The sequence below is a fragment of the Trachypithecus francoisi genome, unplaced genomic scaffold, assembly GCF_009764315.1.
Source record: "Trachypithecus francoisi isolate TF-2019V2 unplaced genomic scaffold, Tfra_2.0 Lachesis_group5, whole genome shotgun sequence".
In the NCBI taxonomy this organism is placed as follows: Eukaryota; Metazoa; Chordata; class Mammalia; order Primates; family Cercopithecidae; genus Trachypithecus; species Trachypithecus francoisi.
In genome coordinates this window covers 1600353-1625281 of record NW_022681470.1, presented here as the reverse complement: position 1 = coordinate 1625281, position 24929 = coordinate 1600353, and the positions used below count along the sequence as shown (strand labels likewise).

At 41.3% G+C, this 24929-nt stretch overlaps 2 protein-coding genes across 6 annotated transcripts in view; both read right to left on the bottom strand.

Moving 5' to 3' along the window:
- LOC117076149 (kinesin-like protein KIF28P) overlaps positions 1-17856 on the bottom strand; it is a 55868-nt gene extending 38012 nt beyond the window's left edge. The window contains 3 exon segments of the mRNA XM_033199279.1: positions 8480-8529; positions 8532-8673; positions 17749-17856. Of these exon segments, the coding sequence (XP_033055170.1) occupies positions 8480-8529; positions 8532-8673; positions 17749-17832 (276 nt within the window). The 5' untranslated portion in view covers positions 17833-17856.
- AHCTF1 (AT-hook containing transcription factor 1) overlaps positions 17316-24929 on the bottom strand; it is a 93403-nt gene continuing 85789 nt past the window's right edge. For 3 of the 5 annotated variants that reach the window (XM_033195911.1, XM_033195910.1, XM_033195912.1), the window contains exons 34-36: positions 21384-21517; positions 20276-20358; positions 17582-19214 (exon numbers count right to left, since the gene is read on the bottom strand). In XM_033195911.1, coding sequence (XP_033051802.1) covers positions 19022-19214; positions 20276-20358; positions 21384-21517 — 410 coding nt within the window. In that variant the 3' untranslated portion in view covers positions 17582-19021. Of the gene's footprint in view, positions 19215-20275; positions 20359-21383; positions 21518-24929 lie in introns of all 5 variants that reach the window. The other 2 variants (XM_033195914.1, XM_033195913.1) reach the window with 1 other exon arrangement.

Genomic DNA, 24929 nt, shown 5'->3' with positions numbered 1-24929 from the left:
CCATTGATCCATATGTCTACCTTTAAACCAATACCAGGCCGGGTGTGGTGGCTCATACCTGCACCCAGTACTTTGGGAGGCTGAGGCGGTGGTTCACCTGAGGTCAGGAGCTCAAGACCAGCCTGGCCAACATGGGGAAACCCCATGTCTACTAAAAATCCAAAAATTAGCCAGGCGTGGTGGCAATGCCTGTAGTCCCAGCTACTCGGGAGGCTGAGGCAGGAGAATCGCTTGAACCCTCGAGGCTGAAGTTGCAGTGAGCCAAGATCGTGCCATTGCACTCCAGCCTGGGGGACAAGAGGGAAACTCCCTCAAAAATAAATAAATAATAAATTTAAAAAACCAATACCACACTATCTAGATTACTGTAGCTTTGTGATGGGGTTTACATTCGCCAACTTCATTCTCTTTCAAAATAATTTTGGCCATTCTGAGTCCTTTTTACAATTCCATGTAAATTATTGAAATGGTGTATCAGGCCGGGCGCAGTGGCTCACACCTGTAATCCCAGCACTTTGGGAGGCCAAGGCGGGCAGATCACGAGGTCAGGAGATCGAGACCACTGTGAAACCCCGTCTCTACTAAAAAAAATACAAAAAAAAAGCTAGCCAGGCGCGGTGATGGGCACCTATAGTCCCAGCTACTCAGGAGGCTGAGGCAGAAGAATGGCGTGAACCCAGGAGGTGGAGCTTGCAGTGAGCTGAGATCGTGCCACTGCACTCCAGCCTGGGTGACAGAGTGAGACTCCATCTCAAAAAAAAAAAAAAATGGTGTATCAATTTCTACCAAAAATGCCTGCTGGGATTTTGATTGGGATTGCTTTGAATTTGTTGATCAATTTGGCTTCTGAATAATATTGGTTTCTTATTTATTTAAATCTTCTTTTCAGTAATGTTTTATAGTGTTCAATGTATAGTTTTTGCACATATTTTGCTAAATTTATCCTTTTTTTTTTTTTTTTTTTTTTTGAGACGGAGTCTTGCTCTGTCGCCCAGGCTGGAGTGCAGTGGCCGGATCTCAGCTCACTGCAAGCTCCGCCTCCCGGGTTCACGCTATTCTCCTGCCTCAGCCTCCCCAGTAGCTGGGACTACAGGCGCCCGCCACCTCGCCCGGCTAGTTTTTTTTGTATTTTTTAGTAGAGACGGGGTTTCACCGTGTTAGCCAGGATGGTCTCGATCTCCTGACCTCGTGATCCGCCCGTCTCGGCCTGCCAAAGTGCTGGGATTACAGGCTTGAGCCACCGCGCCCGGCCAAGTATTTCATGTTTTTGATACTATTGTTCATATTTTAAAATTTCATTTTCCAATTGTTCATCACTATTGTAGTTTAGAGAAATACTATTCCTTTCTGTATATTGACTTTTCTAAATACACTTATTAACTGTAGTAGCTTTTTTGTTTTGTAGAGCACTGAGGATTTTTTACTTTGTTTTTTGGAGATAAGGTCTCACTATGTGGCCCAAGCTGGAGTGCAGGTGCCATTCACAGGTGCGATTATAGCCCACTAGAGTCTTGGACTTCTGGCCTCAAGTGATCCTTCTGCCTCAGCGGATGTTTTACAGAATCATGTCATCTGCAAAGAGTTTTACTTCTTTTTCTTTTTTGAGATGGAGTGTCCCTCTGTCACCCAGGCTGGAGTGTGGTGACGTGATCTCAGCTCACTGCAACCTCTGCCTCCTGGGTTCAAGTGATTCTCTTGCCTCAGCCTCCTGAGTAGCTGGGATTACAGGCGCCCACCACCAAGCCCAGCTAATTTTTTTTTTTTTTTGTATTTTTAGTAGAGACAGGTTTTATCATGTTGGCCAGACTGGTCTTGAACTCCTGACCTCAGGTGATCCAACTGCCTCGGCCTCCCAACGTGCTGGGATTACAGGCGTGAGCCATCGTGCCCAGCCTTCTTTTTCTTTTCTTTTTTGAGACAGGGTCTCACTCTGTTGTCCAGGCTGAAGTGCAGTGGTGTGATCTCAGATCGCTGCAGCCTCTGCTTTCCCAGGTCAAGTGATTCTCCTGCCTCAGCCTCCTGAGCAGCTGGGATTACAGGTGCGTGCCACCATGCCCAGCTAATGTTTGTATTTTTTGGTAGAGACGGGGTTTCACCATGTTGGCCAGGCTGGTCTCGAACTCCTGACCTCAAGTGATCCTCCTGCCTTGGCCTCCCAAAGTGTTGGGATAACAGGCGTGAGCCACCTGCCCAGCCTACTTCTTCTTTTCAATCGGCATAGTTTTTATTTCCTACCAATGGTCTTTGCCCTGGCTAGAACTTGTAGTGAATGCTGTATAGCAGTGATGGGAACAGAGAGCCTTGGCTTGCCTGCCATCCTATGGAGAACACCTGTTACACCATCAAACATGATGGAAGCTGCTTTCCAGGCAAGTTCTATTTCTAGGAAACTTCCTCTCCTTTCAAGTTTGTTGAGAATTTTGAGGGTTAAATGTTGTCATTCTTTTTGCAGTTGATCATATTTTTTCTCCTATATTCCATTCTATATCATGAACTTTAAATGTGAAAACAATTCTACATTCCTAGGAAAGGGGCTGCTTGATAGTGATTGGGCTTGATTGACAGTGATAGTAATACATTAAGACTCAACTAACAGATGATTCGATTGTGTTTGATGAAACTTTGATAATTTTTGTGTCTGTGTTCATGAAAGATAATGGTCTGTAGTGTTTTTGTAATATCTTTGGCTGCTCTTGTTGTAATACTGGCTTCATAAAATGAAATGGGAAGTGTTTACTATGATCTACATTTTTAAAAAATTTCTTTCTTTGGTAGAATTCACCAGCAAAGATATCTAGGACTGGAGTTTCTTTGTGAGGTTTTTCGTTACAAATTCAGTTTATTTAATAGATACGGGACTACTTGAGTCATCTATTTCTTTGCATGAACTTCAGTAGTTTGTGTTCATTTGTTGTTGAATGTATGTTGAATGTATTGGCATTAAGTTGTTCATAATATTTTTAATCATTCTTTTTTAAAAGGGAGATGGGATCTTGCTGTGTTGCCCAGGCTGGTCTCAAGCTCCTGGCCTCAAGCAATCTCCAGTCTCGGCCTCCCAAAATGCTGGGATTACAGCTGTGACCCACCTGCGCTCCTTATTCTTTTAATGTCCCTAGGATCATTTATGCTCTTGGTATTTGGCTTATCAATTTTTTTGGTGTTTTCCAAGAACCAGTTTTAGGTTTCAGTGTTTTTTCTCTATTTTACTGTTTTTAATTTCATTAATTATCACTTTTATCTTTTTTCTTCTTCTGCTTGTTTTATGTTTAATTTGCTGTCTTTTTAACTTTTTTTTTTTTTTTTTTTTTTTTTTTTGAGGCAGAGTCTCGCTCTGTCGCCCGGACTGGAGTGCAGTGGCCAGATCTCAGCTCACTGCAAGCTCCGCCTCCCGGGTTTACGCCATTCTCCTGCCTCAGCCTCCCGAGTAGCTGGGACTACAGGCGCCGGCCACCTCGCCCGGCTAGTTTTTGTATTTTTAGTAGAGACGGGGTTTCACCGTGTTAGCCGGGATGGTCTCGATCTCCTGACCTCGTGATCCGCCCGTCTCGGCCTCCCAAAGTGCTGGGATTACAGGCTTGAGCCACCGCGCCCGGCCTTAAATTCTTAATTGGGAGATTACAATGCCAATTTGAGATGATTATTCTCTAATGTAAGCTTGACTGCTAGAAAACCTCCTCTTAGCTCCATTTGGATGCATCCCACATATGAAAATATATATGTGTATGTGTGTATACATGTATATGTATGTGTGTGTATTTGTATATGTATATGTGTGTATGTCTTGTAGGTATTTGTGTGTATACATGTATGTGTGTGTGTATATGTGTGAATGTGTGTATATTGTGTATGTATATGTGTATATGTGTGTATGTGTGTATTTGTATGTGTATATGTATATGTGTGTATATGTGTGTGTATGTATATGTGTGTATATGTTTGTGTATCTGTGTGTATCTGTGTGTGTGTGTGTACGTACGTGTGTGTATATGTGTGTGTATTTGTGTGTGTATACGTACATATGTGTGTGTATCTGTGTGTGTGTATATTTGTCTCTCCTGACTGTATACTCCATGCTTGTTCCACACATTTGACAGGTGTCTTGAGTTGCCTTTTTTTGTCTTTTAAAGATTTTTTTAAACTTATTTTTTTGGCCGGGCGCGGTGGCTCAAGCCTGTAATCCCAGCACTTTGGGAGGCCGAGACGGGCGGATCACGAGGTCAGGAGATCGAGACCATCCTGGCTAATACGGTGAAACCCTGTCTCTACTTAAAAATACAAAAAACTAGCCGGGCGACGAGGCGGGCGCCTGTAGTCCCAGCTACTCGGGAGGCTGAGGCAGGAGAATGGCGTAAACCCGGGAGGCGGAGCTTGCAGTGAGCTGAGATCCGGCCACTGCACTCCAGCCTGGGTGGCAGAGCAAGACTCCGTCTCAAAAAAAAAAAAAAAAAAAAAAAAAAAAAAAAAAAAAAAAAACTTATTTTTTTATTATTATTTTTTCTAACCTTGTCAGTAGTGTTTTGATTTTCATTCAGTTAAAAAAAAATGTTTTCTAATTTCCCTAGTGGTTTTTTCTTTAACCAATAGATTATTTAGAAGTCTGTTATTTTCCAAATGCTTGTGAATTTCCCAAATATTTTTATTCCTAGTTAACTCCACTGTGGTCAGAAAACATACTTCATATGATTTCAGTCTTTTTTTTTTTTTTTTTTGGAGACGGGATCTCACTCTTATTGCCCAGGCTGGAGTGCAGTGGTGCAGTCACAGCTCACTGCAACCTTGACTTTCCAGGCTCGAGCGATCCTCCCACCTCAGCTTCCAAAGTAGCTGGGATGACGGGTGCACACCCCACCATTGTGCACCACCACGCCCGGCTAATTGTTTGTATTTTTAGCAGAGACGGTTTTTTGTCATGTTATCCAGGCTGGTCTCAAACTCCCAGGCTCAGGTGATCCACCTGTCTTGGCCTCCCGAAGTGCTAGGATTATAAGCACACACCACCACACCCAGCCAATTTCAGTCTTCTTACCCTTACATTTATTGAGACTAGTTTTATGATCTGAAATACTGTCTATCACGGTGCATGTTCTGTGTGTACTTCAAAAGAATATGTGTGCTGTGGTTGGGTGGGAAGTGGTTGACATGTTTTATGATATAATTGTCAATTAGGTTGATATTATTCTGTTCTGTAATATTACAGAGTTTTGTCAATGACTGAGATAGGAGTGTTGAAATCACTAAATACAGTTGTAGATTTGTCTATTTTTCTATTTCTGTTTTGGCTTTGTGTACTTTAAAGCTCAGTTATTAGATACATACCCATTCGGGTTGGCTATGTCACCTTAATGAATTCTTTCCTCATTATGAAATATTTCTTGTTCTGAAGCCGATGCAATGTGAGGTAAAGGTATCCGCTAGTTTTTTCTTAGCGTTTGTGTGCTCTTTTTTTATATGTAAACCAGGTTTTTAAAAAATGCTGTGATACAGAAGCACTTAAACCACCCCCCACCCACTCATACATTTTGTAGACAGATAGAGTTGGATCCTGCCTTTTCTATCTTATCTGGTGATCTTTGCTTTTTAATTGGTAATGTTTAGACTATTTGTATTTTTTTCCTTTTTTTTTTTTTTTGAGACGGAGTCTCGCTCTGTCGCCCGGGCTGGAGCACAGTGGCCGGATCTCAGCTCACTGCAAGCTCCGCCTCCCGGGTTCATACCATTCTCCTGCCTCAGCCTCCTGAGTAGCTGGGACTACAGGTGCCGCCACCTCGCCCGGCTAGGTTTTTGTATTTTTTTAGTAGAGACGCGGTTTCACCGTGTTAGCCAGGATGGTCTCGATCTCCTGACCTCGTGATCCACCCGTCTCGGCCTCCCAAAGTGCTGGGATTACAGGCTTGAGCCACCGCACCCGGCCGACTATTTGTATTTTTTAATCATTGATATAAATTATTGGCATTAAATCTACTATCTTGCTGTTTGTATTCTACTTATCCCATCTCCTCTGTTTCTAAATCCCCAACGCGGCAGGGTAAGAGAGGCGCAGAATGTTTTACAGTCCGTTTCCCTGCACTTGACTCATTAGTTAGTTGTACTTGTTTTATTTATTTATTTCGTACTGATTGCTCCAGGGCACCCGTTCTCACAATGCATTCCCGTGTCTGTGAGATCTTTGCAGGGTGTTTGTAAAGTGACACTTCCTTTTGTGATCGGACTAATGTTTGCTTTTTTCATTCTCATCCTCTCATGAGTGTAGAGTGCAGTAACGTGTGCAGTGGGGTTTGCCGGAGGCTCGATAACGTGATTTTAGATGAGATTCCAGGCAGGGCAGAGAATCAAGCTGTTTCCTGGAGTCAGACATTACAGAGATTTCAAAACATGGAAAACAGTGCCATTCTCTTCAGTGTTGGCTTGAGTATTATTGTCTGTCCTGGCGTGGTGTTTCACACTTAAGATCCCAGCACTTTGGGAGGCAGAGGCAGAAGGATCATTTGAGCTTAGGAGTTCAAGTTCAAGACCAGGCTGGGCAACAGCAAGAACCCATCTCTAAATAAAAATAAAAATAGATCGGGCGCGGTGGCTCACGCCTGTAATCCCAGCTCTTTTGGGGGCTGAGGTGGGCAGATGACTTGAGGTCGGGAGCTCGAGACCAGCCCAGCCAACATGGTGAAATCCTGTCTCTACTAAAAATACAAAAATTAGCCGAGTGTGGTGGCACACGCCTGTAATTCTAGCTACTTGGGAGGCTGAGGCAGGAGAATCGCTTGAACCCGGGAGGTAGAGGTTGCAGTGAGCCGAGATTGTGCCTCTGCACTCTAGCCTGGGTGACAGAGTGAGAGTCCATCTCAAAATAAATAAATAATAAAAAAAGAAATTTACTTTTCATAAAAATATTTTCATATTACGTATGTTTACTAGTGATGGATTTTTAATGTTTTTATTAACTGATGTTAATAAAACATCACCCTGTGTTTGTAATAAACAAACCCTGGGCTCTAGGGTTACAATAGATTTCTCCAAAATATTTTATTTTCAAATATTATATTACTTCCTATGTAATGCAAAATCTTAAAATAATATACTTCTGGTACCTGTCTCCTTTTTCTAGTGTTGTCATATTTTATTTCTGTATTTGTTTTGAATCCCAACAGAATTTATTATTCTTGCTTCGACCATCAATGCTCTTTCTGAAAGATTCAAAATTAGAAAAAAAAATTTCTTGGGCACAGTGTTCTAGGTTGAGAATTTATTTTCTTTTTTTTTGAGGGGGCGTCTCATTCTGTAACCCAGGCTAGAGTGCAGTGGTGCGATCTTGGCTCACTGCAACCTCCATCTCCTGGATTCAAGCAACTCTCCTGCCTCAGCCTCCCTAGTAGCTGTGATGACAGGCATGTGCCACCATGCCCAACTAGTTTTGTTTTGTATTTTTTGGAGAGATGGGGCTTCACCACGTTGGCCAGGCTGGTCTTAAATTCCTGATTTCAAATGATCTACCTGCCTCGGCCTCTAAAAGTGCTGGGATTACAGGCATGAACCACTGCTCCTACCCAAGCTTGAGAACTGCTTTCAACTTTTAAGTCTCTCCCTTGTATTCTAGCCCACAAAGCTCTGACAATGTACCTGCTGCCATTCCTGTTGTTCCTCCATCTTTTCTCACTTGTTTCTAAGATTTTATCACTGGATTATAGCAACTTAATTAAAATGGGGCTTACTGTGATTTTCCTTATGTTGATTATACTTAGGACTAATTGCTCTTCTTAGACCTGTGGGTTTATAGTTTCCATCAAATTTGGGAATATTTCAGCCATCAATTCCTCAAGTATTTCTTGCACACACCGCCCCCCCCCCTCCATTTCTTCCAAGACTCCGGTGACGTGTAGAATTTTAGATTGTCCCACAGGTCACTGAGGCTGTGTTCATTTCCTCCCCAAACTGTTCCTGACTGTTTCTCCTTGTCTGTCAAAACTCAGCCTAAATGTCATAGCCTTTATTAAACCATTCATCAAATATCCTGTCTAGATTGAATGACCACCTCACCTTCGTACCCCATTGTATCCCATACATCTGATCATGGAACCTGTAATATCTGAGTGTGCTTTTTTTGCCTCTCTTCCCAAACCAAATTGTGAGCAACTTTAAGGCAGAACAGTGCACGGCACATGATAAATGCTCAATAAAACAGAAGTTCTCAGATGCTAAGTGCCTCATACAGTTTGCTTATTTTGCTTATCATATCATGCTTTTTTCAAGGTATGTCAGTACGTTGGCAAATGAACTGATTTGAGTATCTAAAAATTACTTAGGCAATAGCTGTATTTTTGGACCTCATGTTCAGCATAGAAAAGGAGTAAATTTAAAGTCAAATTCTCATATGGAAGCATATATTTATGCTTGCATAAAATTATTGTACTTTCACACTGTGAACACATCATCAAAAATAAAACAACAAAAAACTGACAGTGAAGCTGTGTTTTAAAGCAACTACCTGACCTGCAAATGTACTGCTAGGATCAGCTGAAATAGGGACACCATTGTATCCTTTTGAAATCCATCGTGAGACCAATATGCCAGGTCAAAAGTAAATGTCTTCACATGCTCTGGATTCTTAGGGTCCCGTGTAGTGGTGGTGGTTCTGGAATGCATGGAAATCACACATTTGCTCCCAGAATTCTTCTCTCTCTACAGTCAAATTACAAATTCAGAGTCAATCATTCCAGTTTCTCTTTGTTATCCAAGTTCATTGTTTTGCAAGTCTTCATACCTACTAAGAAATTAAGCCAGAAACTTACCCTCCCCTCAGTTTGTTCTCTAACTGCGTTACTTCTAGCAGTTGTTACCACGAGCAGTTGTTCCTGTACTCCCTTGGAATTTTTGAAAGGCTGTCTCTAGTCATACTAACTTTCTGAGAAGAGCTGGCTCTCTAACACCCAACTATACTAATAACAATAACTACAGTAGTGGAGAGACTGACTTCCTGCATAACTGGTGAACTCCTCAGTCAAACTAGTGAAAAGTTATCAATTAAAAAATGAAAAAAAAAAAAAAAACACCTTTTAAAACCTCTAGAAATGGTCTTAAGGACAAACAGCATGTGAAGAAACATCTATTCATGGCCAGGTGCAATGGCTCACACTTGTAATCCCAGCACTTTGGGAGGCTGAGGTGGGCGGATGACTTGAGGTCAGGAGTTCGAGACCAGCCTGGCCAACATGGTGAAATCCCATCTCTACTAAAAATACAAAAATTATCTGGGTGTGGTGGCACACGCCTCTAATCCCAGCTACTCAGGAGGCTGTGGCATAAGAATCATGTGAACTTGAGAGGTGGAGGCTGTAGTGAGCTGAGATTGCACCATGGCACTCCAGCCTGGGTGACAGAGTGAGATTCTGTCTCAAAAAGAAAAAAAAAAAAAAGCATCTATTCAATAAAATGTACTAAAATTTGGTAAGAAAAGAGTTTGTGGTGTTTTAAGCAAGATCATTCCTTTCCTTTCCCTTGCCAGCTCAGGAAGGCGGAGAGTCCACTCCAGACGTCTAGAGCCAGTAACACAGGGTTCTGTCTCTGCTCCAGATCCCAGCTGGAGGACTTTCTTCCCAGGAAGATCGAGATACTAGCATTTCTCATTCTGCCTCTCTCTACCTGTTCGTGAGGCCAAGTGTCAGGTTAACTGGGGGTCTCCCTTTCACACCCAGCTCCCACGCGAGGAATGGAGGCTCTGTTAGGTTGCAGCGTGCTGAGCTTCCTGGAGTGCTGACAACTTCTGCCCTGGGTCCTGAGATGGTTGAACAGCAGCGGAGACAAGCTGAGAGGACCTTAGGCTAGGACCCCACCTCCACGGAGTCCTCTGCTCCTAGAGCAGGAGTGTCATCTGAAGAGCAGTTGACCATTGTTCACACATCCGATTCCAGAGCCCTGGCTTAGAGATTTTGCCTGAGGCGATAATTAGGCCGTACAACCCCTGGTGCCTAACATCTCTTCCTAAAGGAACTGACTTCATTTGTAGCAGACTGGGGAAGTTCAAGCCTAAGGATCCCTCGAGAGTGGTAGAGGTTGGGATGAAAGACAGCAGAGAAGAGAGTCACAGACAAGTAGAAGTGTCCGCCCTCTAACTGGCAGGGACGAACTGGAGAATAAGATAGTTTGAAGGTCAAAAGTATCAAACGCTGGTTTTAGAAACTATTCCCTTCCAAGGAAGCAGAATTTGATGGGATTCATTTGTAAAGCAATTTATACCCCAGGACATTGTTGAAAACAATAACCAGCCAGCAAAGAGTGAAGTTTAACAGCTGGGCAGGCCGGGCGCGGTGGCTCAAGCCTGTAATCCCAGCACTTTAGGAGGCTGAGACGGGTGGATCACGAGGTCAGGAGATCGAGACCATCCTGGCTAACACGATGAAACCCCGTCTCTACTAAAAATACAAAAAATTAACCCGGCGTGGTGGTGGCGCCTGTATCCCAGCTACTGGGGAGGCTGAGGCAGGAGAACGGCGTGAACCCGGGAGGCGGAGCTTGCAGTGAGCTGACATTGCACCAGTGTACTCCAGCCTGGGCGACAGAGCGAGACTCTGTCTCAAACAAACAAAAAACAAACACAAAAATACATGCCAGGCACAGTGGCTCATGCCTGTAATCCCAGAACTTTGGGAGGCTCAGGAAGGCGGATCACGAGGTCGGGAGTTTGAGACCAGCCTGACCAACATGGTAAAACTGTGTATCTACTAAAAATACAAAAATTAGCCGGGCGTGGTGGCGGGCACCTGTAATCCCAGTTACTCAAGAAGCTGAGGCAGGAGAATCGCTTGAACCCGGGAGGCAGAGGTTGCAGTGAGCTGACATCACACCATTGCACTCCAGCCTGGGTAACAGAGCGAGACTCCATCTCAAAAAGAAAAAACAGGCCGGGCGCGGTGGCTCAAGCCTGTAATCCCAGCACTTTGGGAGGCCGAGACGGGCGGATCACGAGGTCAGGAGATCGAGACCATCCTGGCTAATACGGTGAAACCCGGTCTCTACTAAAAATACAAAAACTAGCCGGGCGAGGTGGCGGGCGCCTGTAGTCCCAGCTACTTGGGAGGCTGAGGCAGGAGAATGGCGGAAACCCAGGAGGCGGAGCTTGCAGTGAGCTGAGATCTGGCCACTGCACTCCAGTCCGGGCGACAGAGCGAGACTCCGCCTCAAAAAAAAAAAAAAAAAAAAGAAAAAACAAAATTACAAACCATTATCTCTTGTGAATATGCATGCAAAAATCCTCAACAAAATACTATGAAACTAAATCCAGCAACATATAGAAAGAATTGCCTACCATGACCAAATGGAATTTATCCTAGGGCTTCAAAGTTGGTTCAACAATGGAAATTACTGTATTAATTGTATTTAAAAATTTTCTCTGTATGTATGAAAAATATGTATACATATATATAGAAGCTTTGAGACATTTATTTACTTCCCCACATTACCAGTCATGATTATGTCATGATTATGAGTTGCTACGTCTTATATCTCCTCAGGAAAACATAGCACTATTCACTGTGGCATCCTATGGAAATCTATACTTTATGATGGTTTGATGTCCTGCAGCTCACCAGGGCTATCAGATTCCTAGAGATAGCAAACAACTTGCCTTTCATGTGCAACCCAACCAATCAAAGCCCACATCCCCAACTACCTCCTCTGTCTAACTCCTATACGCCAATCAAAGCCCACATCCCCAACTACCTCCTCTAACTCCTATATGCCAATCAAAGCCCACATCCCCAACTACCTCCTCTAACTCCTATACACCAATCAAAGCCCACATCCCCAACTACCTCCTCTGTCTAACTCCTATACACCAATCAAAGCCCATATCTCCTACTACCTCCTCTATCTAACTCCTATACACCAAGCCAGTACTTCCCCTGCTTTAAATCACCCCCAAGGCCAGGTACTAAACAACTAAAGACCACTCTTACAGGTCAGAGCCCACCAAAATTATTCATACTATCCAATCCTAAACTTGTCAAACTTGTCTCCTCTGCCTTGCCCATTCCTTCCTGCAGAAACTACGGCAAACGCTCTAAGTCCTGCTCTCTCCTTTCTTTTGCCTGTTCTTGGTACTTCCCCATGTGGCTCTGCATGGTGTGACTCTGCCTCCCTTTAACTGTAAGGCAGTTACATAGAGTTAATTTTTATGGGTACCCACAAAAATAAAAAAAAAATATAAGGCCGGGTGCAGTGGCTCATGCCTGTAATCCCAGCACTTTGGGAGGCCAAGGCAGGCAGATCATGAGGTCAGGAGATTGAGACCAATCTGGCTAACATGGTGAAACTCCATCTCTACTAAAAATACAAAAAATTAGCCGGGCATGGTGGTGGACGCCTGTAATCCCAGCTACTTGGGAGGCTGAGGCAGGAGAATTGCTTGAATCCGGAAGGCGGAGGTTGCAGTGAGCTGAGATTGCGCCACAGCACTCTAGCCTAGGTAACGAGTGAAAAACTGTCTCAAAAATAAATAAATACAAAATAAAAGAATAGGAATACATTTAATGAAAGAAGTACAAACCATACTCTGAAAGCTGTATGACTTTTTTTCTTTTCTTTTTTTTTTTTGTGAGACAATCTTGCTCTGCCGCCCAGGCTGGAGTGCAGTGGCTCAATCTCGGCTCACTGCCAGCTCTTCCTCCCGGGTTCCCGCCATTCTCCTGCCTCAGCCTCCGGAGTAACTGGGACTACAGGCGCCACCACCACGCCCAGCTAATTTTTTGTATTTTTAGTAGAGACGGGGTTTCACCGTGTTAGCCAGGATGGTCTCGATCTCCTGACCTCGTGATTCGCCCGCCTCGGCCTCCTAAAGTGCTGGGATGACAGGCGTGAGCCACCGCGCCCGGCCAGCTATATGACTTTATTGAAAGAAACTAAGAAACCAAAGACTGGGAAAACATCCTATGTTCATGGATCAGAAGACTTAAGCTCATTTGGAAGGCAGTATTCACCAAACTAATATACAGATCCAGTGCAATCCCTATGAGAACCCACTTGACTTCTTTGTAGAAAATGCTGAGCTAATTTTTTTTTTTTTTTCCTCTGGAGACGGAGTGTCACTGTCACCCAGGCTGGAGTGCAATGGCACAGTCTCAGCTCACTGCAACCTCTGCCTCCTGGGTTCAGGCAATTCTCCTGCCCCGGGCTCCTGAGTAGCTGGGATGACAGGCACCCCCCATCATGCCTGGCTAATTTTTGTATTTTTCTTAGAGATGGGGTTTCAACGTGTTGATCAGGCTGATCTCGAACTCCTCACCTCAGGCGATCCACCCATCTCGGCCTCCCAAAATGCTGGAATTACAGGCGTGAGCCACCATGCCTGGCCATGATGAGCTGCTTCTAAAATTCATATGGATTGCAAAGGACCCATAGTAGCTAAAACAATCTTGAAAATGAAGAAAAAAGTAGAATTCACACTCCCTGATTTCACAACTTAATCCCAACCAACAGTAATGAAGGCAGTGTGGTAATGACAAGGACATACAAATTAATAGAATTGAGTCCAAAAATAAACCCTGACATCTATGGTCAGCTGATTTTCAACAAGGCTGCTAGAACCATCCAATGGGGAAAAGAAGAGCCTTTTTAAGAAATGATACTGGGAGAACTGGATAGCTATGTGAGAATGAAATTGGCTGGATGCAGTGGCTCATGCCTGTAATCTCAACTCTTTGGGAGGTTGAGGTAGGGGGATAACTTGAGGCTAGGAGTTTGAGACCAGCCTGGCAACATAGTGAGACCCTATCTCTATTTAAAAAAAAAAAAAAAGGTTGGGCATAGTGGCACATACCTATAGCCCTAGCTATTTTGGAGGCTGAAGTACGGGGAGTGCCTGAGCCTGGAATTTGAGGGAACAGTGAGCTATGATCATACCACTGCCCTCCAGCCTGGTGACAGAGTGAGACTGTCTCTTAAAAAAAAAAAAAAAAAATTGAACTCTTACTATATACAAAATTATCTCAAATTAAAAGCATAAATGTAAGAGCTAAAACTATAAAAGCCTTAGAACAGGAATAAATCTTCATGGCCTTGGATTGGACAAAGCATTCTTAGATATGCCATCTAGGCCGGGCGCGGTGGCTCAAGCCTGTAATCCCAGCACTTTGGGAGGCCGAGATGGGCGGATCACGAGGTCAGGAGATCGAGACCATCCTGGCTAATACGGTGAAACCCCGTCTCTACTAAAAAATACAAAAAAACTAGCCGGGCGACGAGGCGGGCGCCTGTAGTCCCAGCTACTCGGGAGGCTGAGACAGGAGAATGGCCTGAACCCGGGAGGCGGAGCTTGCAGTGAGCTGAGAGCCGGCCACTGCACTCCAGCCTGGGCGGCAGAGCAAGACTCCGTCTCAAAAAAAAAAAAGATATGCCATCTAAAGCAAAGCAATACAATTGCCAACATTTAAAATGTTTCTGCTTCAAAGAACACCGATAATGTGAAAAATACAGTCCACGGAATGGGAGGAAAACTTTCAAATCATGTGTCTGATAAGGATTCATATTCATAATCTATAAAGATCGGCTCAATAATAAAGACAATCCAGTTTAAAACATGAGCAAAGAATCTGAACTGATACTTCTCCAGGAAGGTATACAAATAAATACCCCTAAAAACATGCTTGATATCATTAGTCACTAGAGAAATGTAAATCATAGCCACGACATGCCACTTCACCTCAGCTAGGATGACTGTAATTGGAAAGTCGGATAACAGTTGTTGGCAGGGATGTGAACAATTTGGAACCCTTTTGTAGTGCTGTTGGGAATGTAAGTTGGTACAGCTGCTTTAGAGGACAATCTGGGAAAATCTCAAATGATTAAATATAGTCACCGTATGGCTCCGCAATTCAATGCTTAGGTATATAACCAACAGAAATGAAAGCATGCCCACACAAACACTTGTACACAAATGTGTGTACCAGTCATTAATAGGCAAAAGGCAGAACCAACTGAAGTGTCCTTCTGCTGATGAACAAAACCGTGTGTATCCACAAAATAGAATCCTGAATATGCACCAGCCATAGAGAATGACATTTTGATACAGGTTGCAACATGGGTGGACCTTGAAATCACGCTGTGTGAAAGTCAGTCACAAAAGACTGTATATGATTCCACTCATAGGAAACACCCAGGAAGGGAAATCTGCAGGGGACATTAGTGGTTGCTTAGGGACAGGAAATAGGATAACCAAAAGGTACAGAAATTCTTAGGTGAGGAAACGTTCTGAGATTGACTGTGGTGATGGCTGCACATATCTGAACATACTTAAAACCATTGAATTGTCTACTTTGAATTGTATTACCTCAAAGTTGTTTAAGAGACGATGGTGAAAAACGTAGCAGCTGAAATAGTTGTCAGGCACTGTGCTCTGTGATATACGTATTTCCTGTTACTTACGATAGCAATCTTGGGAAGTGTCAAGAGCCCATTTTACAGATAAACTGAGGCCCAGAGAATATACTGTCTGAGAATATATTGCCTTTTTTTTTTTTTTTTTTTTTGAAACAGAGTCGCACTCTGTCGCCCAGGCTGGAGTGCATTGGTGTGATCTTGGTTCACTACAGCCTCCGCCTCCCGGATTAAAGCAATTCTCGTGTCTCAGCCTCCCAAGTAGCTGGGACCACAAGTGTGCGTGACCACACCCGGCTAATTTTTGTATTTTTGGTAGAGACGGGGTTTCATCATGTTGGCCAGGCTGGTCTTAAACTCGGCCTCCCAAAGTGCTGGGATTACAGGTGAGCCACTGTAACCAGCAATATATTGCTTCTTATAATGAAAGTGCCATAAAGTAGGTTCTCTGATCCCACAATGAACATAAGCATTAGATATGGAGTTAGAAAATTAGGCCATGTCCAGGTCACCTAGGCCTCGTAAACTGTAAAACTTTATTTTCAATAAACTGAAAGGTTTTGAGCAGAGAGTTCCATGATACTAGTATTTTTCTCTGACTGCTAGGTAAAGAATGGATCGGGGGTGGCAAGTTCACGTAGGAGGTATTGCAGTTGTCTAGGCAGGATGATCTGTCTACAGTAGTCCCCCCTTGTCTGCAGTTTCACTTTCTGTGGTTTGTTACCAGCAGTCAACCAGAATCTGAAAATATGAAATGGAAGATTCCAGAAATACCTTGTATGTTTTAAATTGTGAAACCAGTCTAAGAAGTGTGTGAAAATCTCATGCCATTCCACTGTCCTGCCTGGACGTGAATCATCCTTGTCTAGCATATCCATGTAGAGTCGCTTAGTAACCACCTTGGTTACCAGATGAGTGTGGTGGCACTGCAGTGCTTATGCCTCTATGCTCCTTTATCATGGCCCCAAAGTACAAGAGTCTGTGACTCATTTATACACTATCATAGGTATGTATGTACAGGAAAAAAATGTGTATATATAGGGTTAGGTTCTACCTGTGGTTTCAGGAGTCCACTGGGGGCCTTAGAACACAGCCCCTGTGGATAGAGCAAGCACTGGACCTGCAAGCTATCTCCCAAATCCATCCTCTGTACTCCCTGCTTAGACCATTCTAGTCCAAGCTCGTCAACTTTGGTGGTAAACTTGAATAAAATGCAATCTTTTTGTAAAGGGAACCTAAAGGTTCTGTAAATACATGACTGTTTAGTGCCTAATCCTACAAATCCTAATTTGCTGTTTAAAACTTGCAGTTACTCATCCTGGCAATATTAGAGGTCAGTGAAAATGACAGCAGGAATAACCACTTGCATCGTTGCTGAAGGTCTGCTTGGGCCCAAGCAGTTAATATACTGGTCACAAATTCATTCTTTGGTATTTTTTGATCAGTTGCCTTAGAAACCATGCTACTTTCGAAGCCTTAAATAGCAGCTACACTCACCTAGTTATACACGTACCTGGTTACATAATTACACAGCTGTGCCCAGCTGTTCAACTGTTCTCTACAATACAGACGAATGCAGAGGCATAGGACAGACAGAACTGATTCCAACTGAAGATGTAGAGTAATATTGATCATGGTAAAAGCAGGAAGACCTCATATAAGGTCATTCCATGGTAGCCTCTTCAGGACCAGGCCTTTACATATTGTTTTGTCGAGCAAGTCTTTATCGACATTTTACTAAGCCTTTATAGTCCCCTCAAATGCTTCTATCTACATCTAGGAAGCCTTCAGTATCTATCCAGGCAGAATTAACTATACCTGATCTGAGTCTACTGTTTACCTTGCTACGATACTAAATACCTTAGTTTGGCCAGTGCTGTTACCATCAGACACATAGTTGCTACAAGATCCGACAATATCATTCATGTGCTATCCTAAAATGCCGTAGCAACACATTTTAATGAGCAGTTTTTATTCAAGCTATATAAAGACATTTATACATAAGTCCATACATTCATTTAAAAGATATATAAAGTTCATTTAGAACAGGCAATTTGTTTGCTTATGATCTACATTCACAGAGGGGGAAAAGTACATTAATTAAAAACAGGTACCACACATCTATATTCACCAAATTGCGTTGATTTAAAAAAGCATTAACTTGACAAACATTTCATCCATGTTTATTGTGCTACTTGCTCAAAGGAGTAAAACTGCTGAATTATGTTTAGATCTTTAAATTATTCATTTAACAAGTTCATTTAAATAAGTTCAATAGTCCATAAATGACAAGCAGCTTAAATACAAGTTTGGTAACTATCATTAAAAAAGTAATAAAATCAAAGTCAGTGAAATTTTCAACAAGGCAGCGTAACATCCATCATTAACCTGACTAAAAGGCCGCACTCGCACTGCTACTTTCACACTGTCGATACTTGGCGTAGGCATTTTCATCAGTTTCTCATTATCCATATTATTTGGTAGAAAAATAAATGCAGAAAGTACACTGCTTATGATTCACATTATTAAAACATTAAAAGCTTAGCCCACAACAGCAGTTCGTTTCTAGGTGATCAATTATTAATAATCCATTACACACTATCAATTACGTTACAAATTATTTTACTACACTTATTTATTGATGAATGTTAGAGCCTACATCAAGTATCATTGCTTAATTGCACACAGTTGTACTGTAGAGAACAGGGTGTGTGTTGCTTTTTTCCTTTTCTGCATCTACTCACTCTCTCCCAACCTTAATAATCTGTGCCTGAGGTTCTGTGAGAATTTGCCAGTTTTAAAACCTGAATATTAAGGGATTTCTGTGGTTCGGTAGCAAGCTCCTTCACAGCAATATGATAAAAATTTGTTCAGACATCTCATCCTATCAATATTAGGCACATACAAGACGCACTCAATATCCATAAACAGGTTTATTTTACATTTCCCTTTGAAACCCTTTGATAAGGTTGCAAGTGAGCAGTGAACCGGTCAATCTAACCTGGATTAGTCTTTGACTAATTAAGACTTTAAAGAGCCTGTAAGCTTGCTGAATAAGAGATGCCAACATTATAGTTAACCAATACTTGGATTATTCATTTGAGGTAGATTACACAAAATTTGTGAAACTACAAAGATGGCAAAATTACATGCCCATAATTCAATTTTAACATAGTAACAGCCAAAAGCAAAAAAAAAATTTTATGATTAGAAATCTGAATCACAGAATCAAAGTGCATAAATTATAAAATAGTAACTGTAAAAAGAAATATCAATAGTTCAATCATCCCCATTTTAAGACTGGTCTAATATTTTCATTAGAGAAAACGAGACCAATGAGCATATAAAACTATCCAAACAGATACCCCTCCCTTTCAAAAACCAACAGACACAAACGACTGTGAAGTATACATTTTATTTAACATTCCATTAAGAAGCCATATTTACATATTATATAAATGTATGAAGTCTTAATATAAAATAGAAAAATTGCCTGGACTGAAACAATCACTCCATATGGAGTTACTTATTGAAGACCTTCTGTTTACATAAAAATTTACAATAATTTATATAAATTATTTTCTTCCAAACTAGATATTTAATAATCCACACTATTCTGATGACTTTACAAATAGGTGTACATTAAAAACTTCCCAAGAAATTATAGCATTTTTCTGCGTAAAATTTGCTTTGGATACGAAGACAGTTTCTTTCTGCTCCTTCCACGACCTGTTCCTGTCACTTCTGTAGTTTTTCTTGGTTTGCTCTTGACTCCGTCAACTGGGCTAGCCAAGGGGGAAATCAGCCGAATTTCTATGGGAGGAGGTGACCAAGCACTTTCTTTTTCTGTGTTTCTGGAAAAAAAAAAAAAGATATGATCAAGTAAGAATAAACACATTATGCTGTAAAATAAAACTGGCTTCCCAACATGTTGAGAGAAACCTTAGGGACTGCTTAGTGCGTTCATTTTATAAAAGATGTAATGGTTTCAAGAGAACTGAAGTGAAGCTTTAAGTCATATAAGCTAATCAGAAGCAGAGTTAAGGTCTCATTAAGGGGAATTTTTCCTTTTCGATTAGAATATTTACAAACAATTATTCAATTATTGAATTTTCCTCTAAATGTTTCAAATGTATGAAAAAATACTGCTGGATTACAAGGATGGGCCGAGTACCAGTAGTCAGCCCAGGAGATGAGAGCCCCGCAGGCCCATGAGAACTGTCAATGATCAAACACCAGCAATTAGCAAAGATCCATAGAATTTCACAAACAAGAGTTTCTCAAATAGATACGCCAGTATATATATATATGTAAACAGTGATATTAGTCATAGTGTCATTAAATCAGTTTTTAAATAAAATGCATCAACTTTTACTTTTATTAAATTCAACCATGCCTACTAAACACAGCATAAACAAGATACCGTGTAATCAATGTATCTGAAATGGAGTAATTTCCCCATGGATGCAGTTTTATTGCTTTTTGTAAAATAACTGCAGGATTTTAAAATGTATTATTATTTTTTACTAATAGTTACCTAATTTTCCTGACAAAGAGGTAAACCATCACACTTCCCTCCTCTACTTTGTTTTTCTGCAAAAACCACAAAGATCCACTGGGAACTAAACTGCCCCCACCTTACCATCCTCCTTTTATTGTTTTATTTTATTTTTATTCCTCCCATGCTCCTTTTAAAAGGACTGGGCTTTCACGCTATTAATATATAAAGAAATCCACCTTCAGCAGCGCCTGTAGTCCCAGCCACTTGGAAGGCTGAGGCAAGAGAATCCCCTGAACCTGGGAGGCAGAGGTTGCAGTGAGCCGAAATCGCACCACTGCACTCCAGCCTTGGTGACAGAGCGAGACTGTCTCAATCAATCAATCAATCAATCAAGAACAGAAGAGAAAGTCATACTTGCTTGCTTGTTTTGTTTTTGACGTCCTGATTCGCTTCGCTTTTGGCTTTCCCACAGTTTCTACTGATTGTGCATCATCTTTCTATGGGTTAAACATTTAAAAAAGTTAAGTACTAAACACGAAACTAATTTTAAAACTTCTATACTGAGACAAGGAATACTATAGCCAAACACTGCTGATGAATTCAAACTTGCCAAGTGCAAAATTGACTCCTTTTCTCATACTTTTTAGTAGAAACCTTAGTCATGTAGGCCTGTTCTCAATTCCTACAATTCAACTCATCTCTAAGTTATGATCAGTTTTATTTTTGAATGTTTCCACTGTCTACTGCCCTCTACTCACTCCCTTTGTCCATATCCAGGCTCTCGTTTTCCAAGAAGTAGACAACCAGAGACTCTTCTCTCCTACCACATTTCATCTTCCATAGAAACTACCTGCCATATACACATGGCTATTCACAATGAACACTCCTCATCTGCCTGCTATTGCCATGCTCTGAGCCTTTGCATCTGCCATTTACTCTGTCAGGAGGAATGCCTGTCTCATCTAACCTTGGTCTATAAAATATTTGAGTATAAATGATTTGAAATAATTGTTTTCATCTCTTCAATGAAACGGTGTATCTCAGCTGAACTGTAGGTGCCTGACAAGACAAGGAATTTGCCTGAATTATTTTTGTGTAATTTGCCCTTGCAGAGTAACAGACTCATGGCAGATAATTCAATAAATGCTTATGAATTAACATTTATAAACATAAGGGACTTGCACTCAATCCCTCAACTATTTCTTTAAAAAACACCCAGGTAATTCTGATGGACACTAGAATTTAAAAACCTTTCCACAAACAGGTAATTTAAACTATAACTGCCAGTAAAATATCATCAGTAACATACCACAGATGTGTCTTAAAGGTAGGGAGGGTCTCCAAAGGAGTAGACAAGACCATTTTTGGCTTTTAGTATACATGACTGTTATCTTTAAGACATTTACTTAAATAATAAACAAAATTTAAAATCATTAACATTTAAATAAAATTAAAACAATTAAAACATTAAAAAAAAAAAGGTATGTTTTAACAAACACAAATAAAATCATGCATTTCTTACCAGTTCATCTTCAGGCTGGTTCTTACTGGATGTGTTTTTTTGTCTGCTCCTTAAAGTAGGAGGTGAGATGACAAACTGAGAAGATAAATCCGAAACTAATTCTTTCAACTGTGCAGGAACCTCTATTTTTTTAGCTAAAAAAAGTTGAAAAAACTGTATTTGTATCTTTATATGTATGTGCAAATATATAACCACAATAAAAACCTGGAACAAATGATGTACTTTAGAAAGTACATCAAACCTGGAAACCATTAGTATTGTAACCTAATTATCCATGTTAGCAGAGAAATGACAGGAAAAATCCCCGCATCATTTGGGTAAGCCAAATGAGTGGGACGATTTAATGCTTCAAAGTACAAAGGGCTACAATATAAAGACAGGCCATGAAAGCAGGTACAGAACTGTCTGTTTAGTCTCTTTCTTTTAATCCTTACTACTCCTCAAGCATTCTGGGGAGGGAAAGCATTAATCCTATATGTAACCTGAGCTAGTCTGTGCCATAACTAATGCTATTCCAGACAAGTTATTTACAAAGTAGGTTTTTTATTTTCAAAAAAGAGAAACTCTAGCCAGTTCATTTTGAACTACTTGTTCCAGTCAAACAGAAAAGTTCATGTCCAGAAAAGGAGAAAGTGCCAGGTGCAGTGACTCACAACTGTAATTCCAGCACTTTGGGAGGCTGAGGCAGGAGGACGGCTTAAGGCCAGGAGTTCAAGACCAGCCTCATCAACGAAGATAGAGCCCTGTCTCTACAAAAAAATTTTAAAAGATCAGCCCATGTGGTGGTGCACGCTTGTGGTGTCAGCTACTTGGGAGGCTGGAGTCTGGGAAGTTGAGGCTACAGTGAGCCACAATTGTGCCACTGCACTCCAGCCTGGGTAACAGAGCGAAAAGCTAACAGGAAGATATTCCATAGATAAATAAAAATGGTTTAAACAACAATTGGTTTAAAATAAGGAATTAAAAACATTTACCCCACAGACCTTTTTTTTTTTTTTTTAAACTATAGGGCCCCCATATTAAGAGCAATCATCACTGTAATTACAGAGGAGCACAGTTCAGTTTAATCAGTCTGCCGGAGTAAATCCCACCTTCAAGTAACTTAAAGCTGTCTGTGCATCAGTTTCTATAAAATAAGGTTAATAACAGCATCGATCTCAAAATTGTTCTGAGGATGAAAGAAGTAGAACAATGTGTGGCACGGTAGTGGTAAGTGCTCTACACATGTTTGCATTTGTTATTTCAAGAATTTCATTTATAAACCCTTGAAATAAAATTATAGTTCAATGTTACCTCAGCTACTGGGACAGTCGAGTTCTATCAGATATCAAATTCTGCTTTTAAAGCATATGATTCCTTAAAATTTTTTTGTGGGTACACAGTAGGTATATGTAAGTGTATGATTCTTAAAAAAAGAAATAATAGAGTTGATATCAGAAATAATCTCTGCTCCCAGTCTGTAAATGGCAGAAATGGCAATGGTCTACTGGTCTCTCTTTTGGCTTCAAGAAACAGATGAACAAAAATATTACATTTTTATAACGAAAATTATACATTCTACAACTCTCTTTTAGACTACCTGAAAAAACAATTTCTTTCACTTTTCATCATCTTCACCTAAGCTTTCCTACTCCATTTCAAAGGAATATATAAAGAAATACAAAAATATACTATCACATGCAAAAACAGCCTCCACCGTTTTTCCATATGCTTCTATTACAGCGCAGATGAGACTCTGAGTGTACGTCAATTCTTTACCCATCTCTGTTTTGAGGATTAAGGAGTTCAAAAGTCCTAGGTTCAAACCCAACTGTGTGCGAGTAAATGACTCTGAAAATTCGGAGAGCACGCTGATGTACAGCATGTGCTGATTTCTACGGTATAAATGTGCCTCCTGTGGCCAGTGCAAACCACGGCTGGGTTACAGATTCTTGGATATTTAACAATTGGCTCTTACCAGCCAGTGGTAGCAGCAGTCGCTCCAGGACAACACATCTTATTCCCTGGGTGATGTGAATGCTCAGTCTCAATGAACTTCAAGTTCCTCAATGAGGACAGAAGGAAGTAAAAGTACCTACACTTCACTGGGTTGCAGTGGGAATCAAATGATATATGAACGTCATGTATCTAGCATGGCCTTAAGTATACAGCAAGCCCTTCTTAATATCTGCTGTATGAAATGTGAAGTTTCATATTCATTTAGTAAAACACAAAATTCTAAGATAATTTCTTTGCTATGTTTCAATAAAATAAAGGACCACCTCTAGCCTTCCAATCATATAGTATACCTATACCCAGTCTTCTCTGCACCTCCATCCCTATGTAAAAACGAAGTTTAGAATATAAATAGGCACAAGGGACAAGGGATCGTAACAGTACACAGGGCAGAGGAAGAGAGGAAGCTACGTCCTAGCGTGGCCATTGCTTTGCTAAAGTCGTGAGTACTCACAGGAACCCCTGTAAGGTATGCACTACCACCTTCATTCTAGGATGACGAAACAAGGCTCAGAAAGGTTAAATGATTTTCTGCCCAGCAAGTAAGTGGCAGCAATGAGAGATCTCAATCCCAAGTTTCTTATTCCCTCCAATCCCATCATCTCATTCTAGAAGGTGCCTATTTCTAATATTACAAAATCTGAAAGTAATTCAAATACCCAACAGAAGAGGGTTTAAACAATCTGTGGCACATTTGTGAGGTGAAATGCCAATATGAAAAAAAAATCACGTTTAAGATTTTGAAACATATATATATACACACACACACATACACATTTATATATATATTTTTTGGGGGGTGGGGGAAGGTGAAAGGATCTCAACCTGTCACCTGGGCTGGACCACAGTGGTGCTCATTGCAACCTCAACCTCCCGGGCTCAAGCCATCCTCACACCTCAGCCTCCCAAATAGCTGGGACTATAGGTGCCAGCCACCATGCTCAAATCATTAAAAATGTTTCTTTTGTAGAGATGGGTTCCCACCAAGTTGCCCAGGCCGGTTGGATTTTGAAGAATATTTAAGATTAACTGGAGGCTGGGCACAGTGGCTCATGCCTGTAATCCCAGCACTTTGGGAGGCCAAGGTGGGTGGATTATCTGAGGTCAGGAGTTTGAGACTAGCATGGCCAACATGGCAAAACCCTATCTCTACTAAAAACACAAAAAAATGACCTGGGCATGGTGGCAGGCACCTGTAATCCCAGCTACTGGGGAGGCTGGGGCAGGAGAATTGTTTGAACCCAGGAGGCAGAGGTTGCAGTGAGCCAGATCGTGCCATTGACCTCCAGCCTGGGAAACAACAACAAAACTCCATCTCAACACCCCCCCAAAAAAAAAAAAAAAAAAAACTGAAAATGGTCATGAAATAAGTAGGGAGAAAAAAGCAGAATATATGCATGTACATAAACTGCAGGTTTTTAAAAACCAACCATACATACGTATCTGGAATGAGATACAGGAAAATGTGAATAGTGATTCTTTTGATGGCTGGATTATATACTTCTATTTTCTAGTTTTTGCTAAGCAGGCATGTATTGTTTTTGTTTTTGA